The sequence below is a fragment of the Anas acuta genome, chromosome 3, assembly GCF_963932015.1.
Source record: "Anas acuta chromosome 3, bAnaAcu1.1, whole genome shotgun sequence".
In the NCBI taxonomy this organism is placed as follows: domain Eukaryota; kingdom Metazoa; phylum Chordata; class Aves; order Anseriformes; family Anatidae; genus Anas; species Anas acuta.
The window spans coordinates 44686011-44701036 of NC_088981.1; the positions used below are offsets into that span (position 1 = coordinate 44686011).

The window sequence follows — 15026 nt, forward strand, 5'->3', positions numbered from 1 at the left end:
CTTTTTAAGGCACACTGGCCAGAATTCTACTTTTTCTTAGTTTGAGGAACAGTAAGTAAGTACCTAGTATGTAACTTCCGATGACTTTTGTTTGCACTAGTTCTAAAAAAATAATTTCTTTAGAGCAACAAAGGGAAGAGGAAGAGCAAATCAGTTCAGGACTGATGCACCATCTGTAGATTTAGGAGATGCCCTCTTCTGTTTTGGGACTGAGGCCCAAACACATTCTTCAGGATACTACATAATGTCATCTAACAAATGTTGGGTTCTGAACAGAGTAAATGAAGCTTTCAAGTCCCTCTGAATACCGAAGAGTAAACATTTCTCTTAGAGGGCCTTAGGAAGACAGGTAAATTCCAGTTTACATTCACATTAATAGTTATTTACAGATACACACAGTCCGCATACACTTCCACCAGTGTTTAAAAGGAGTTACTTTACTGTTTACACTGAAGTGGTGGGGGAACACAACAAACAATTTTATGTGAGAATTCCATCATGCAACAACCTAAAAAACCCACCTGACTCACAAAAATCTGCAAATAGTTCCTTAAATACCAAATCACTCATGAACTACATCTTTAATTAAGCCTGTTCCTCCTAATGAGAATTAAAACTTACCACGCGCAACACAATGGCTTACCAAGAAATCACTATTCAATTTTCACCATTAGTCCCTGAATTAATACTTACTAGCTCAGCATTCTCATGTGACAGGTGACTTTCATAGTCTGCACCTTCAAAGTATATTGTCCATGTGCCTGGTGACCGGGGATGAGGTATTAGTCTACAAAAACCTGAAGGAGAAAGTAATGTTAACATAGGCTTGGTATTTTGTCAACAGATTAATTAAAATAAAATAGCCTGCCACCAGGAAATAATCAAACAGAAGTATTCATCTTTTTATATTTCGAAGTATGTTGAATCTTGTATCTTATATGCAATTAGATGCTTCACTACAATTTTATGAAACCTACAAAATTTTATACTTCTACAGCTGCTGCTTCTGAGAAACATTTGTTTGAAAACATTAAGAGCTCATAAAAAGCTCTTGGGCTGTAAAATACAGCTTCTACCAACAGGAGATGTGAAATATCAGAACTTGAGCAGTTACCACTCAGAATAAGACAGCATTATGGAAAGCTTCTGCTTTGCACAGAGCCTAGCTAGCCAGTCTAAGCTTAAATTTGGCAGAAGTGAAGCTTTGCCTAGACTAATATTCAGTGCGGTTCTGCCACTAAAAACAGGGTTTTGTTTACTAAGCAATTTCTAGAATAAAAATAAATAATTACAGCAACTAAGAGGCTGGTGCTTTGTCCATTGACAATGACTGTGTCAGAGACGGAAATTTAAATGAGGTGCTTCAGTCAGGTGATTTAGTTATTTTAATTTTGAAAGTTATTCATTGTTCTCTCCTAAATCAAGAAGGGTGAAAATCCACATTAGTCTGATTACAAATCGCATCATCCAAAAAGATGAGCTTCTCCTCTTCACAAAGATCATCTTTCAGCAATTCAGTTTACATTGATTTACTGCAAACCAGTCACTTAGCATAGTTTAAGAAATACCTTAGAAGTAAAAATTTGCATATACACATCAAAGAAGTCCTTGTATGCAATAACTATACAGAAATTCTTAAAGCAAATGAATTATACTTCCTCATTAAATACTTTATTTTGCTAGTACTCTTTAGTCTCAAGACTATATCCTCTGTAACTCACTTTCCACAAACACTCAAGTTTCTTAGCAGTTGTGTTGTATTTTTTTGTTTGGTTTGTTTTTAAATGCAAGAATATGGCATTTCTATAAACTAAGCTGGAACTGACAATTGCAGAACTTGTTACGGTTAAGACTGTTGTCATTACTTAAGTATTACAGAATTTACATTTATGTATTTTTGTTTTTATTTTGGTGCTAGAACTGCAAATCAAAACAAAACAAAAACCTTTTGGAGCAAAAGGCAAAGCCAAATGTCAGTAGACACTAGTAAGTAAGCAGTGCTTTCTCAGAACCTTGAAAGCAAATGAAAGGGATGGGGAAAAAGGATAAGAATTCAAGAACACTGCATAGCTTTTATGGGTTGCAAAATTAGACCATACACTATTAAAAAATCGAAATACACATAAAGAGAAAGTCATTTACAATTAACTAAAACGTATTTTGCATTCTGTGCTCACTACACCAAAAAAGAAATTCATCGTAAAACAGAAGAACTGACCTCTCTGACAGAGAGGATCCAAGAATTCTTGTAAACCACCCGGAACATTTCTGACAACATCACAAGAATAGCCATCTTCTGGTAAAAGGAAAGGCAGCTGTAAGTCGGGGTCCTCTTCCAACTGGACTTCTCTGCCATCACTGCGAGCAAGTTCATCAGCAGTGTTTTCTGCAACAGTTACTACATTCTCTATCAGTTCCTGGACAGAAAGTAGAAAAACACTGTTATTATAATGAAAATGTAAAATAACCCTTTTAAGGAAAAAATAAAATAAGAAAACATTAAGACTTCATTAACAGAATCTGGGAAACTGAGTATCAGAGATAAAACTTCTTTGGCTCCACTTTGTGCACAAAGGATGCTGCTCTGCTTTATTTGTCAAATCCCATAGATAGCATAGTTAACAAATAAAATTCAACAGCATTTGTTTTTCTTTCAGTGTTTTCTAAAATTGTGTCACATTTGTACTTGATAGGACAAGTGCATTTAAAAAACATCTAATACAGAACGTGCATGTTCAAGAGGCAAGTTGGAATCACAGGCAACTTAAAATTTTGACAATTTGTTGAGTATACTCTGTAAGACTAAATATATAGGAAAGAAGCATATGATTTGTGTATACCAGTACTTTCAGCTCCATCAGGACACACATAGCCAACAAAGGGCTAATGGCACATATAGTTGCCTAGTTTGGAAGGTTTATAGAAAAAAGTCTTTAATTCTACACTCCCTGCGAGCTCAGTGCAATACAGAGAACACTGTTAAGACAGATACCAATTTTAAAAATAACAAAATAGAAGCACATGGACATAGAGCAGAATCACTCAAGTTGCAGCAAGGAGCTGCAGATTTTACATTTGGCGCTCAACTGTTCTGCTTAGTTTTGCAGAAAGTTCTGTGAAACTGGTATGGTCTACACGTTGTAGCTACCATGGTGGCATGTAGTGCACAGCAGTCTTCCTACTGCATTTCTGAGAGAACTGTAAGATTTCAACAGGGTACCTATCACTAGGTTGGATGGATTGATAAGATTAATACAAAAGTTAAAAAAAAATAAAAAATAAAAAATCAAATTCCTGACAACTTCACGAAAATGTCCAACCAGAGTGCTGTTTCTGTATGCTTCTCTTCTATTCATCCCGAATTACTCAAGAGTGCTCAGTGAAAAGGCTGCTCTCTCCCACCCACCCCTCACCCCAGCAGTTCCTTTGTTTTTTTGTTACTTTAAATGCCTTTGGCAGGTAAAGACAAGTTTTAACATGAAAGTTTTCAGTTGTTACATTTGCATTGTACAGGAAAAATAAAACAGGCAACTATTAAAATGATGCAACCCATCATTCTCAAACACTTGGTGTCTTCAAATTCTGCAGTTTACCTTAGGAACCAAGGAATCACCTCTCATTTGACTCATTACTGTATCTAACTGAACAGGCAGAATCAATACTTAAAAGTAACTTCTTTACTTCTAGCATTGTTTTTGGAACAGAACTTACCCCTGAGATGTATGGTTTTCCTGGCATTGAGCTGTAATTACTACAATTCATTTATTTGAAGCTGCTACAGATATTCCATGCAGATTACATAACTGTAAGTATTTGCTTTACTCAAGATTTGTGTGTGATTTCCAGTTTCATTCTACAGCTTCTACTTGGCTCCCAAAACCAGCTTGGCAATTGGGTCTTAATCTCATTCCTGTTATGCTATTGCGCCACTCCAAACTGTAAGCCTAGTGTAACAACTTTATTACTTGGGCACAAAGCAGCATACAGTCATGACAAAAACATACACGTCTTCCCATCCGAACGTTCAGTTTTGGCAAATGTCAAGGGGGAAGCCAGATAAATCCAGACTGTCTTTAGGAGATGCTCTCTGAGAAAAGCCTTTTTACTGTAAAAGGTGCTAATTTCTAAAAGGATTACATCAAACAAAAATATGTAAGCATAAATACACTTAAATTCCTTTGAGTAGATTCCAAGATGTGAAAATTTTCAGATTTGGCAGCAGTAAGTCAGGGTTTGAGTGTACATGTCTTTTTAATAGCAAGGAACAAAGAACTACCGAATAGCACTTCATTGCAACAGGGAAAACTAGCCATACTAATAATCCTCCTCTGACACAAGGAAAATCTACCATAGTTAGTACTGTAGTTCTTTGAGGTCCCTAGAGAACAATAATTTAAAAAGTGGAATTCTACCTCTGTGTAAACAGGAAATATAAGCAATGTTCTTCAGCAAAAGACTTTTGGGTTTGGTAATCAATATACAAAAATCAACTGTACCCAAGCCACAAGTCAAGTAAAGACCTTTAGAATGACTGTATTAGTACCTTTGATTTAATAAAGCGACATATCCACAGTTATTAAAAAAAATACTCTTTGTGCACAATGGATTCAGTTGCATAAAAGTTGGATTATCTTCACCTTTTTAGACTTTTGAGTTCAGTCAACTGTCCTGTAATCATGTTTTACCTCAAGAATTCTCCTTCACATATGATTACACTTCTGCAAGGAACAAAAAACCTCTTTTGACTTTTGCCAAGAAGATTCTTCCCATGGATAAGACTTGGAATAGTCACTCATCTTCAATAGCAAGATAATCAATTCAGAAAGCAACATATGTATGTGTGCATGTATATACATATACACACATACATACATGTCTACACAAAAAAAAGTTTCATGTATCAACGTATCCAAAGGTGTTGTCCACTGCTTGTATGAAAGGATTCACAGATTTTCATGTTTCACATGTTAAAAAAGAGGGGAAAAAAAGTTTAACGTTCCAGCTTCTTTCATTTGATCTCTATAGTCAAAATTTCAGTCTTTGTTCCTTGTGGTTATACACAGAGCTTGCTTTTTGAAGTGGAGTGCTCTTTGTGCCTCTTTACTACTACCTTACTGGATTTCATCCACAAATTCTGTGAAGTGCAGCTATACCTCCCTGAGTTTGCTCAAGATGTACAGGTGTTACCTTACTTTCCAATTTGGGTGCCTGAAAGATTTGGTAATGTCCTGCTTGAGTTGCAGTGAAGTACACACAAAGTTGGTGGCCAGGAGCATGCCAGTAGCACCAATGCTGCTTACAGTAATGGGAGCAGACTGTCTGCTCTGACTTTTTCTAACAATTCCAAATCAATCAACAACAAGAAGATAGCTATTTTTCAGCCACGGTGTTTTCACCTAGTCTCTGTTCTTCAGGTATGTTAAATAATGCAGCAAGTGACTTACTGTTGGGATAAGTGGTTCATCTGGAGCACAGTGATAATTCTGCAACAAAGCTTGTAGCTGCAGAGAATTCAGCTTAAAGCAAGTACTGTTAATGTTTGGAACATCTGCATGTGAGTACTTGTCCATCGTAAGCAACGTGGTTGCCTGAGGGGAAAAAAGTCATAAGAGACAAATCCAAATGAGAATGAAACCTTAAGTCTTGCTTCAGTTTTCATTAGTAAAGAGAGTGAAAGCAAAGCAAGCAGCCAGATTTACTACAAAAGTAACTTAAACATCCCCCAAACAACCACTAAATACATCTCCTGCACCTGTAAGACAAATGAACACTAAACCTATTGCAAAAGAGGCATATTGATTTTTCCAGGTACTCTTCTTGTCTTTTTCAGTGTTTATTTATCTTAGTGTTATAAATGGAAATAGAACAGCATGTTAGCTAAAATCACTAAGTATCAATTTTAGTTATATTTTAATGTTAATGAGGTTGAACATACATTTTGTATCTTTACGTGCTACCCCAACAGTCCAGAATAAATTCATACAAACTATACTCATCTACATGCTGTTCTCTAGGAACATACAATGCAGAAACGTTCTTTTCAAATACAGAATTATGTGATAAGTGTTAATCAGAAATACACTCACCTGCACTATTCTGCTTAAGTGGCAATCAGCAGCCAGTTCTAAACCTTGTTTTTCTGCCCAGGCTTCAATGTGGCCCAACTGCTGACGAACAATAGCTCCCCAATAATGTGAACACAGCCCTGAATCTGGGGCTGTAACTAGTCTGTTAAAAAGCCACATGTTGATAAAATGAAACAACTGGGAGAAGAGTTGTATAGTCAGTGCAGCATTCACTCTACATCGCCGCAACAGGGACATTGCTCCAGTCAATGTATGCAGCACATCATCTGTAGAGATAAAACAAAGCAAGTCAATTCACATACCACGATATACATACAACTGGTTTAGGCCATACATACTTAGACACATGGACAATCAACCCTAGTTAGTGAATGTTAAGAAGAACCTACATGAGTAAGTTACACACACCTTCAGAAATAAATGTATTGCTTCATATCTCTTTAATGGTTTTCAAGATTATGCAACATTAAACTGACAGCTGAAATATATATTTAACTCCTGAAATGAAAGTAAGTAAAGGCAAGTGACTGACAGGCTAGGTACAAGGACATACTCTGCTGGACCTATGGCTCCAACTAGGAAGAGGCTGGAGAAATGAAAGTTGAAGGCAGCTACAGCTGCAGTGCCTAGAAGATGTAGGAATTCAAAATCCTAACGGAAAAAAGACAAATAGTAGAATTACAGTCCCAGACTTCAAGAGGGCATAATTTGATTAATCTATTCAGATTGGCATATTCAAGTATGGGAGACTGTCCTGGAGGGTAAAAGGGCCCAAGATAGCTGGCTGATCATTTAGAACCACAGCACAGGAACAGTCAATTCTAATGGGCAGAAAATCTAGCAAGCATGGCAGAAAACAAGGAACTCCCAACGGAGCTCAAACACAACAAGGAAATACAAAGGTGGAAGTGGGGATGGGTTACCTGATAGGAATACAAAGACAATGCAAGCATGGCATTTAGAAAGACAAATACCTGTGAGAATTGAAACTAGCAGCAAAGATGCAAAGTGTAACAAGAATGGCTTCTCTTAAATTCACAGCAGCTTACTGAAAGCTAAGGAAAATGTGGACCCATTGCTCAGTGGAGCTAAGTACCTAGTAATAAAGACAAAAAAAAAAGGCTGAAGTGCTTAATTTCTTTCTTAAAAAAAAAAAAAAAAGTTTAGTTTTCACTACGAAGGTCCTCGTGCATAGTAGCAGAGGCAGTGGGCACAGCAATAGAGGAAGATAAAATAAGGAACTACTTCATCTGACTGGACATAGTCTACAGGGTCAGACAGGATGCATATGAAGTCGCAGAGGGAACTGGCTGACATCATTGCAAACTTATCGTTACTATGTACTAAGTACTATTGTTACTAAGTACTATGGCAATGGAGGAGGATCCTGATGACTGGAAAGAGGGATTGCATCCATTTTCATGAAGGGCAAAAATAAGGACCAGGGATCTGCAAGGCCAGCCAGCTTAACTTTAGTCCCTGGGCAGGTTATGGGGTAAATCCTACTACAAGCCACTTCCAAAGCATACATATGAGGTGTTTTGGAAGAGCTAGCATGGATTTACCAAGGGCAAATTATGCACGACCAACCTGACTGCCTTCAGTGGTAAGATGACTGCCTTAGTAGACAAGGGGACAGCAGTGGATGTTGTTCCTTGCCTTGCCCTTTAGCAAGGCTTTTGTCAGATTTTTCCACAGCATCCTAATACTGAAATCATTGAAATAAGACTGGATAAATAAATGATAACACAGGTAGAGAAGTGGCCAGACCACTGGACTTGGTGGATTTGTGGTTATGTAGTCTAGTATTAATAGTTATTAGGAGCCAGCTATTAAGTGAATTACTTCATAGATTGAGGCTGGGATTGATACTGTTTAATAACTTAATTAGTGACCTGGGTGACTGGATGGAGTGCATTCTCAGCAAGTTCACATAAGATACCAAGATGACATACTGAAGGGTTGGGGTATTATTCAGGAGGACTTCAAGAGGCTGGAATAATGGGCTGACAGGAACTTCATCAAGTTTAAAGGCTTCTTGGAAAGTATTAACTGCAACAGCATAACCTGGGTGCCATCTGTGTGGAAAGCAGTCTTCCAGAAAATGATGAAGAGAACCTGGTAAACATCAAGTTGAATACCCTGGCCTGAAAGGCAGCCAGTTGCGTACTAAAATGTTAAGTTAGCAGCAGGGCAGCCAGCAGAAAGGGAGGGAAGTGATCCTTCCTATCCATTCAGTATTTGTGAGACTGTACATGGAGCAAAGCATCCAGTTTTAGACTCCCCAGCACCAGGAAGATACTAATTTAATGGAGCAAACTCAGAAGTGAGCCACCAAGAAGATTAGGGGGCTGGAAAAAAAGGACATAAAAGAGGAAAGGAGAAGTGGATTTGGTTCAATCTGAGGAAAGAGCAGGCTAAGGGCAGAGCTTACTGCTGTCTTCACCTGTCTAAAAGGAGGGTTCAGAACCAGACACCTGTGAAAGGTGCACGGTGATAACAGAGTAACAAGCAACAAACAAAAATTGGAGCACTGGAGTTTCCAACTGGATATATTAAAAATGTTTCCACTATGAGGATGGTGACATATTGGAACAGGTTACTCAGATGTTATGGAATCTCCATCATTGAATGGACATTGAACAACTCAGTTGGGCAATACTCTGAACAACCTGATCCAGCTGAACCTGCCTTGAGCATTAGGATAGTTTAGATGACATCCAGAAGTTCTCCACATGATTTTAAAAGCCAATACAGATCATTCATATGCTGTTACTGTCCTTTCTTGTTTGAATCAGTTTGTTATGAATGATAACTCTCCCACAGGTTAAGGCAACTTGTATTTGTCATATCATTGTTAAGAAGAATTTTATTTATTTGTTATTAATTGCATGGTTTAGAATACACAAAAAAAAAGTTCAAGCAGTCTAACCTATTTTAGGCCTCTGAGGATTATTTTCCTCTGGATCATCAAGGAATGCTGGCATGTAGTTATTAAGCTCTGACTGCAGACAATGAACAAGGTACCTAGAAGGGAGGAATGGGGGTAGGGAGGGAAGAAGGGGAAAAAAAGAACATTAAACATTTAGATTTTTTATATTTGTATTACTAATGCTTCTAAATAAGAGATCTGGAAAATTACAAAATTGGTGAAATCAGTCTTAAGTATGTGACTGTAGTGATCCGGGTAATACTTTTTTACAAGGATACAGAGAAACCAGTTCTCCTATGACTTTCCCAGAAATACTGGAAGAAAATTTAGATCATCAGGGAACAAACACAGCCACTAAAACACAATATTGCTACCACAAATATAAGAGAAGGTCATATGCTACACAAAGAATGCTGTCAGGCCAATCTTTAGGTCTTAAGATTAAAAAAGTAATTTTCCCCTGAACAGAAATGCACTTTTTCCATTTATAAAATCTACCAAGAAGAGTACTAAACACAATTTTCCTGTTCTGAGCCAATGCACAAGATCCTGAAATGGTCCCAATCTTCTGTGACAAGAAATTTTTCACTCTTGCATTTCTCTTTTAACCAGTGAAATGAAAATTTTTAGTATTCGTTCGCTTCTAATAATTAAACATTTTCTTTAATAGTGCTTTATTGCAAATCATTTATGCATTATATTTTTTTGTTGGGAATTGAAACTAAAAGGGAATCAAATTTTAATTAAACAGTCAAAGGAAAATAGTTCATGGCTTTCTACTATTCCCCTTTCTGTTTCTGGTAACATTTTAATCTAGAGAACAAAAAGGATGGCAATTTCAACCAATTCTGGTATATGCCAGTTATTGCCATCAAATAACATCTTCACAGCAGACTTCCTTCTTTTAATGCTTCTATTATGCTTCCTTATTTGTCTTCTAAAAATACATTTCACAGCTCTTTTATCCAAAAGTTTAATACATCCATTTTACAGTGCACTTAGGGGAGAATTCACTCACAGCCGAAATTCATAAATACCATTTCTCATACTGCCTGCTCATGTACAGGGTAAAATACAATGCCATTCCTTTCCAGCTATGGAAGCATTATTCTATTTCCAATGACTGTCTAGCTAACTGAAGTAGCAAGATACCAATTAAGAGTGATCTGTGGTGAAGAGGCATAGGTTCATTAAGTTATTAGTCACTTAAAGATAATATAAAAATGGAAAGACCGTCAAAATAGTTACTTACTATATCTTATTTTCCCATAATTCTCCTTTAAAAACAAATCTGTGCTAGTACATGCAAAGTAGTTTAGCATTTCTCTGATATTCTTTGAATGTTCTGAAAGGTATGGTAAAGTATCACAAAGTACAAAGCTCTTTAATAATCAATCCCAAGCCATTAAGTCCATTCGAGTAAATGCTAGACTAAATGTCTGAAGTGCTGAGAAGTGTTCTTAATCTAGATGTTTCTAATAACAAAAAACTATAGAAATTACACAAGCTACTAACTTATAAGAATCATGCTTTTTCAAGAAAACATGTACCTTGGATTACGTGCACACATTGACCACCACCCCCTGGATCTTCTCATCAGGGCTGCTCTCAACCTGTTCTCCGCCCAGCCTGTACTTGTGCTTTTATCTAAAAAAGTATCTATTGTGCTTGTATCTAAAATAAACACCCTACAAATGGGGGAAGGGTGTGTAAAGCCATCCAAGGTACACTAAGCCTTCTCTAAACATTAGTTTCAAAGACAAATTTGCTGAAAAACACTTGTTCAATACTAGATTAAAAAATAAAACTAAAAGTGGACAAAAATCAAGCCTTTCTTGCTGATTATCACTGTGCTCACTCAGTGCTGTTATCTTTGTTTGAGGATATCTTTATTTGAGCAACCTTTCATCAGAGGATTTCCCTTCCCACTGGGTACCTCATTTAATTTTTTCTTTTAATCAGTACTGTAATTATTTGAGCTGACTACCATGGGTTGATTTTACCCCAAGCCTAAACTTGTCTTTACACTATGTTTCTAAGAAAAACACTGTGCAAATTGTTATTTATGAAAGGAGTAGATTACTAATTTAATTAGAAGCCCCGAAGAGCACAAGGTTCATTACATTACAAGTCCATAAATATTTAGGTCCATGTACATAAACACTATACTTAAACACTAGCAGAAAACCTTTCCACATACCTCTAAAAAAAACTTAAATTATGAGATAGTGAACTAATTTAAACAACATTTTGTTAACTAACACAAGAATAACTACAAAGTATTTAGCAGTTCTCTAAATGCCCTGAGATTAAAGCTATTTGTTTTTACAAATGTTAAAATGTTAATTTTTACAAATGTTACAAAAAAAAATCAAGTATCAAACTACAGAAGAAATCCTCAAACTTCAAACTACAGAAACTAGTCGAATAATGTTGAGAGGCCAGTCACTGTTTCTAGTACTATCTATGGTTCAAAGCCTACCAAACTTTCCATACCAAAATGGGAAATCCAGACAGATTGTTATTCCTTTAATGACGAAACACATGAAAGTGATGCAGATGAAACTCCTGGCATAGCCCAATCATCTCTATTCAGAAAACAAAAAACTGTAAAATGTAGTCTCGTCTCTCTTATAAGCCCTCCTCTCAGATATTTAACAAGACATAAAAGACATTATTGCTATAACTAAAATTTGGGAAAAAGATAAGATATTACAAAAAACACAGAAATAAACTGTCACATTAACATATAGAAAGTTAAGTGAAAGAAGTTCATTAGCCTTACTTGAATGCCATTTGAACCAAGTGTGCCAAAACATCTTGTGCATCCACAGTAATTCGGCTAAGGTCTCGGTCTTGCTTTATGAAATTCAGTAATTCAGATGCATTTGCCATCCAAAAGGCAAGTGCCCCGGCAATATTCTTCTGTTTCTGTAAGTAGAAAGAAGCAAGAAATAATACAGAGAAATAGCCCTCTGATGAAACACTGCAGCTTAAAAAGGCTTCAAAAGATAGACCAGTACGTTTTCCCATTTCACCAAACATACCCCAGATACCAGATATTTGCAAAATGTTTATATACAACATTGCAAATTGTTGTAACTGCTAAGTTCAATTTTAACGTTCTCTGAACATACAAAATTCTATTAAATTGCCAATGGCAGCATCAATAAAGCCATAGCATTAAGTATCTAGTTACAAAGTGCTGAGAGCTTAACTAAATGCAGTATCTGGTAATCTGTACGCTTTTAAGCGCATATGCCCTGTTGCCCCCTGCCACCCTGATACTGCACTCGCTGGCTTTGATACCAGGTGGTACAGTATCAAGTACTGATCTATCTCACCATCTCCCGACCACAAATGCCAGGCCAGGCAACCTCAGATGAAATCCAAAGAATAGGAACCACAAACAACAAAAAAGGAAAATAAAGGGAAGAAAAAGAACTTTGGTCATTTCATATCCACATTGAAGTGCGTTAAGCAGAAATTATGGAATGCCATAAAAGTTGCAAAGTCAAAAAAGGATTTTAGTACTGCATGTTCCAGTTGCTGAATGAGTGTTATGAACTGTTCAAGTCCAGCTGTTTGAGTATTGTATTTTGATATGGAAGCAGCATGAGAAACTGAGCTAAGCCAACATAGCTAGGATCAGTTCCCAGCAATATTTCCTACCTGATCAACCTGGTCTACCTCCTGGAGAAAAACGGACGAAGGAAATCAAACAGAATAGAAGAAAAACTTGTGAACAATCATGATAGCTTCAGAAATCAAACACTAAATATGAAGGTACAACACTTATGTTCACAGTTATACACAAATGCATTAACCAGTAGCTGTGATGCAACTGAGCTCCTTTTAAAAAAAGGAATTATTTTGATAGGACTAGTAGCACAACAGCTAAGAGCTGAAGTGCCCACACACCGTGATTAATTTAGGGAATGCCCTATGCTAGTTGACATCCCGGAGCAGTTGGTTATTCTACACTCAGTGCACCACAGAGACCTAGCAGCACATTGCACAGGCAGCAAGGTAACTAGCCCTGTGAGTAACACATCCAGGGAGCTACTTGCCCACACTGCTGCAATGAAGACAATGTACACACAAAGGGGGACAGAACCCCCCCACTAGAAAAACAAAACAAAACAAAAACACAAAGAAAATGCAAACCAAAAAACACACAAAAAACAAAAGCACTTAACACATTTAACATAAAACACCTATACACAGATTTAATATATGGCTTTTCAATTAAAGAACAAAAAGACCATTTTATAACAACAAAACAGTCAAATGAAATAATCACACTAAGAGCTTAAATACTTGTATATATAAGCTATGTTCACTTGAGTGAACAAAACAAAGAAAGAAAGAAAGAAACAAAAACACACATACCCCCAACTGGGTATGCCTGTCTGATTATTTAAAACTAAGCTCTTCATTCTTTTGTACTTCTAACATCACTCTCCTCACTCCTGCATCACAATAAGCTTAGATGTAAAAATCTGAGATGTCATTTTCTGTCACTATCATAAGGTTAGTTGGAGTTAAAAATAAATAAATAAATAAATAAAAAGCTAAAAAAAAAAGCTGCTGCTTTTCTGTTTCTTCTCCCTTTCCAACCAAGCAAGAGACTCTAATATGAGTGAAGATGGGCTGGTACAGGTCGAGAGGAACTGCTCTGAATGTTGCTCTTTCTGAGATGTTAAAATTTGGAGAGGATCAGAAATGTCATAGAACTATTTGGAAATCAGAATACACATAATTTACTTCCTTGTATGAACTTCCTATTGCAATATTTCTATTGAAAATACTGAGCCTTTTCAGAGCTCTCTCCAATTTTATCCCTATCCCATGAAGTCTTCTATACTATTTACATACACAAAGCCACAAAATTTAGCTTGTTACCAAAAGTCTTCCTGACTAACTTCAGAAAGCTAGCAAATCTCCTTATTGTCTAAGACATTTTTTATCTTAATTTTTCTTATTTCCAGTGGAGTCAAAAGTTTTGTGCATCTTCCTTTTACTTTTGCGCTGTTTTGGGAATCTCTCTCTCCTTGCCTCATGTCTGTCTTCTCCATCTTTCACACCCTCAGATCCCTTTCAGCCCAGGGAGGCTTTACAGCCAAGACATACAAAAAAAGCTATCTCTGACACAAAGTTATTACACAGTAATGCAACTGTGACAGCCATCAACACAAACACTTATTCTACAGCCTAGATGAAGTAATTTGACAGAGCTCAGCTAGCACTGTTTATATCCCACCAAGACAGGTCCAAATTAATGACTTCTTCCTAGTTAAGCTTTAGAATCATAGAAAAAAAATCATCTAGGTTGGAAAAAAAAACTTAGACTACCAAGCTCAAGCATCTGAATCAATGTAGCCAACTTCAGGGTTTATTTTGTTGTCTCTAGTCTATTAGCCTGCATATTCACTGATGTTTTACTATTCCATCACATTTGTGATTTCTCTTTTTCCCCTGTTCCTCCAGCTTCTTAAGCTTGGGATTTGGAAGAAGCTCATTCCAATTTTTATTCAGTTTTCAAACTAGAGCTCCCTGCAGTTTATTTCTTGCCACTGGATAACGTCTTTCATTAATCATAAATTCAACTACCACTTCCCTGTTGATGTTTTCCCCAAACTTCAGATTGGAGATCAGATTGTATCCACAGAGATGCAAGGCTGGAGAAGTGGCCTTTCACCATGTCCCAACTCCAGACAGACACCTAACAGTTTCATGATACTATCAGCAGGATTATATAAAATACATTCACTTGCAACAACTGCAAGGCTGGACTTGATTTAGGAAGTCTCTCAGTGCTGTAAATTAATGTTTTCACAGTTATTCTACTTCTGAGCTTTGATTCGTTTTCTTTTGTGAGAATTTATGCTTGAGCTTGTCTCTCTAGTATCTTCTAGTGGCTATACAGTTATCCATTTTAATTCAATACAAAGAGAATGTAGAGCTTTGTATCTTTGCTTTCCCACTGTCCCAACTCCTCTCACCCC

General features: G+C 36.7%; 1 protein-coding gene across 26 annotated transcripts in view; it reads right to left on the bottom strand.

The window, feature by feature from the left end:
• AFDN (afadin, adherens junction formation factor) overlaps positions 1-15026 on the bottom strand; it is a 128828-nt gene that overhangs the window by 43662 nt on the left and 70140 nt on the right. For 18 of the 26 annotated variants that reach the window (XM_068676890.1, XM_068676887.1, XM_068676888.1 and 15 more), the window contains 7 exons: positions 12691-12711; positions 11804-11949; positions 9019-9113; positions 6087-6352; positions 5445-5588; positions 2219-2417; positions 694-797 (listed from right to left, as the gene is read on the bottom strand). In XM_068676890.1, the coding sequence (XP_068532991.1) occupies positions 694-797; positions 2219-2417; positions 5445-5588; positions 6087-6352; positions 9019-9113; positions 11804-11949; positions 12691-12711 (975 nt within the window). The remainder of the gene's footprint in view (positions 1-693; positions 798-2218; positions 2418-5444; positions 5589-6086; positions 6353-9018; positions 9114-11803; positions 11950-12690; positions 12712-15026) is intronic. The other 8 variants (XM_068676893.1, XM_068676899.1, XM_068676905.1 and 5 more) reach the window with 1 other exon arrangement.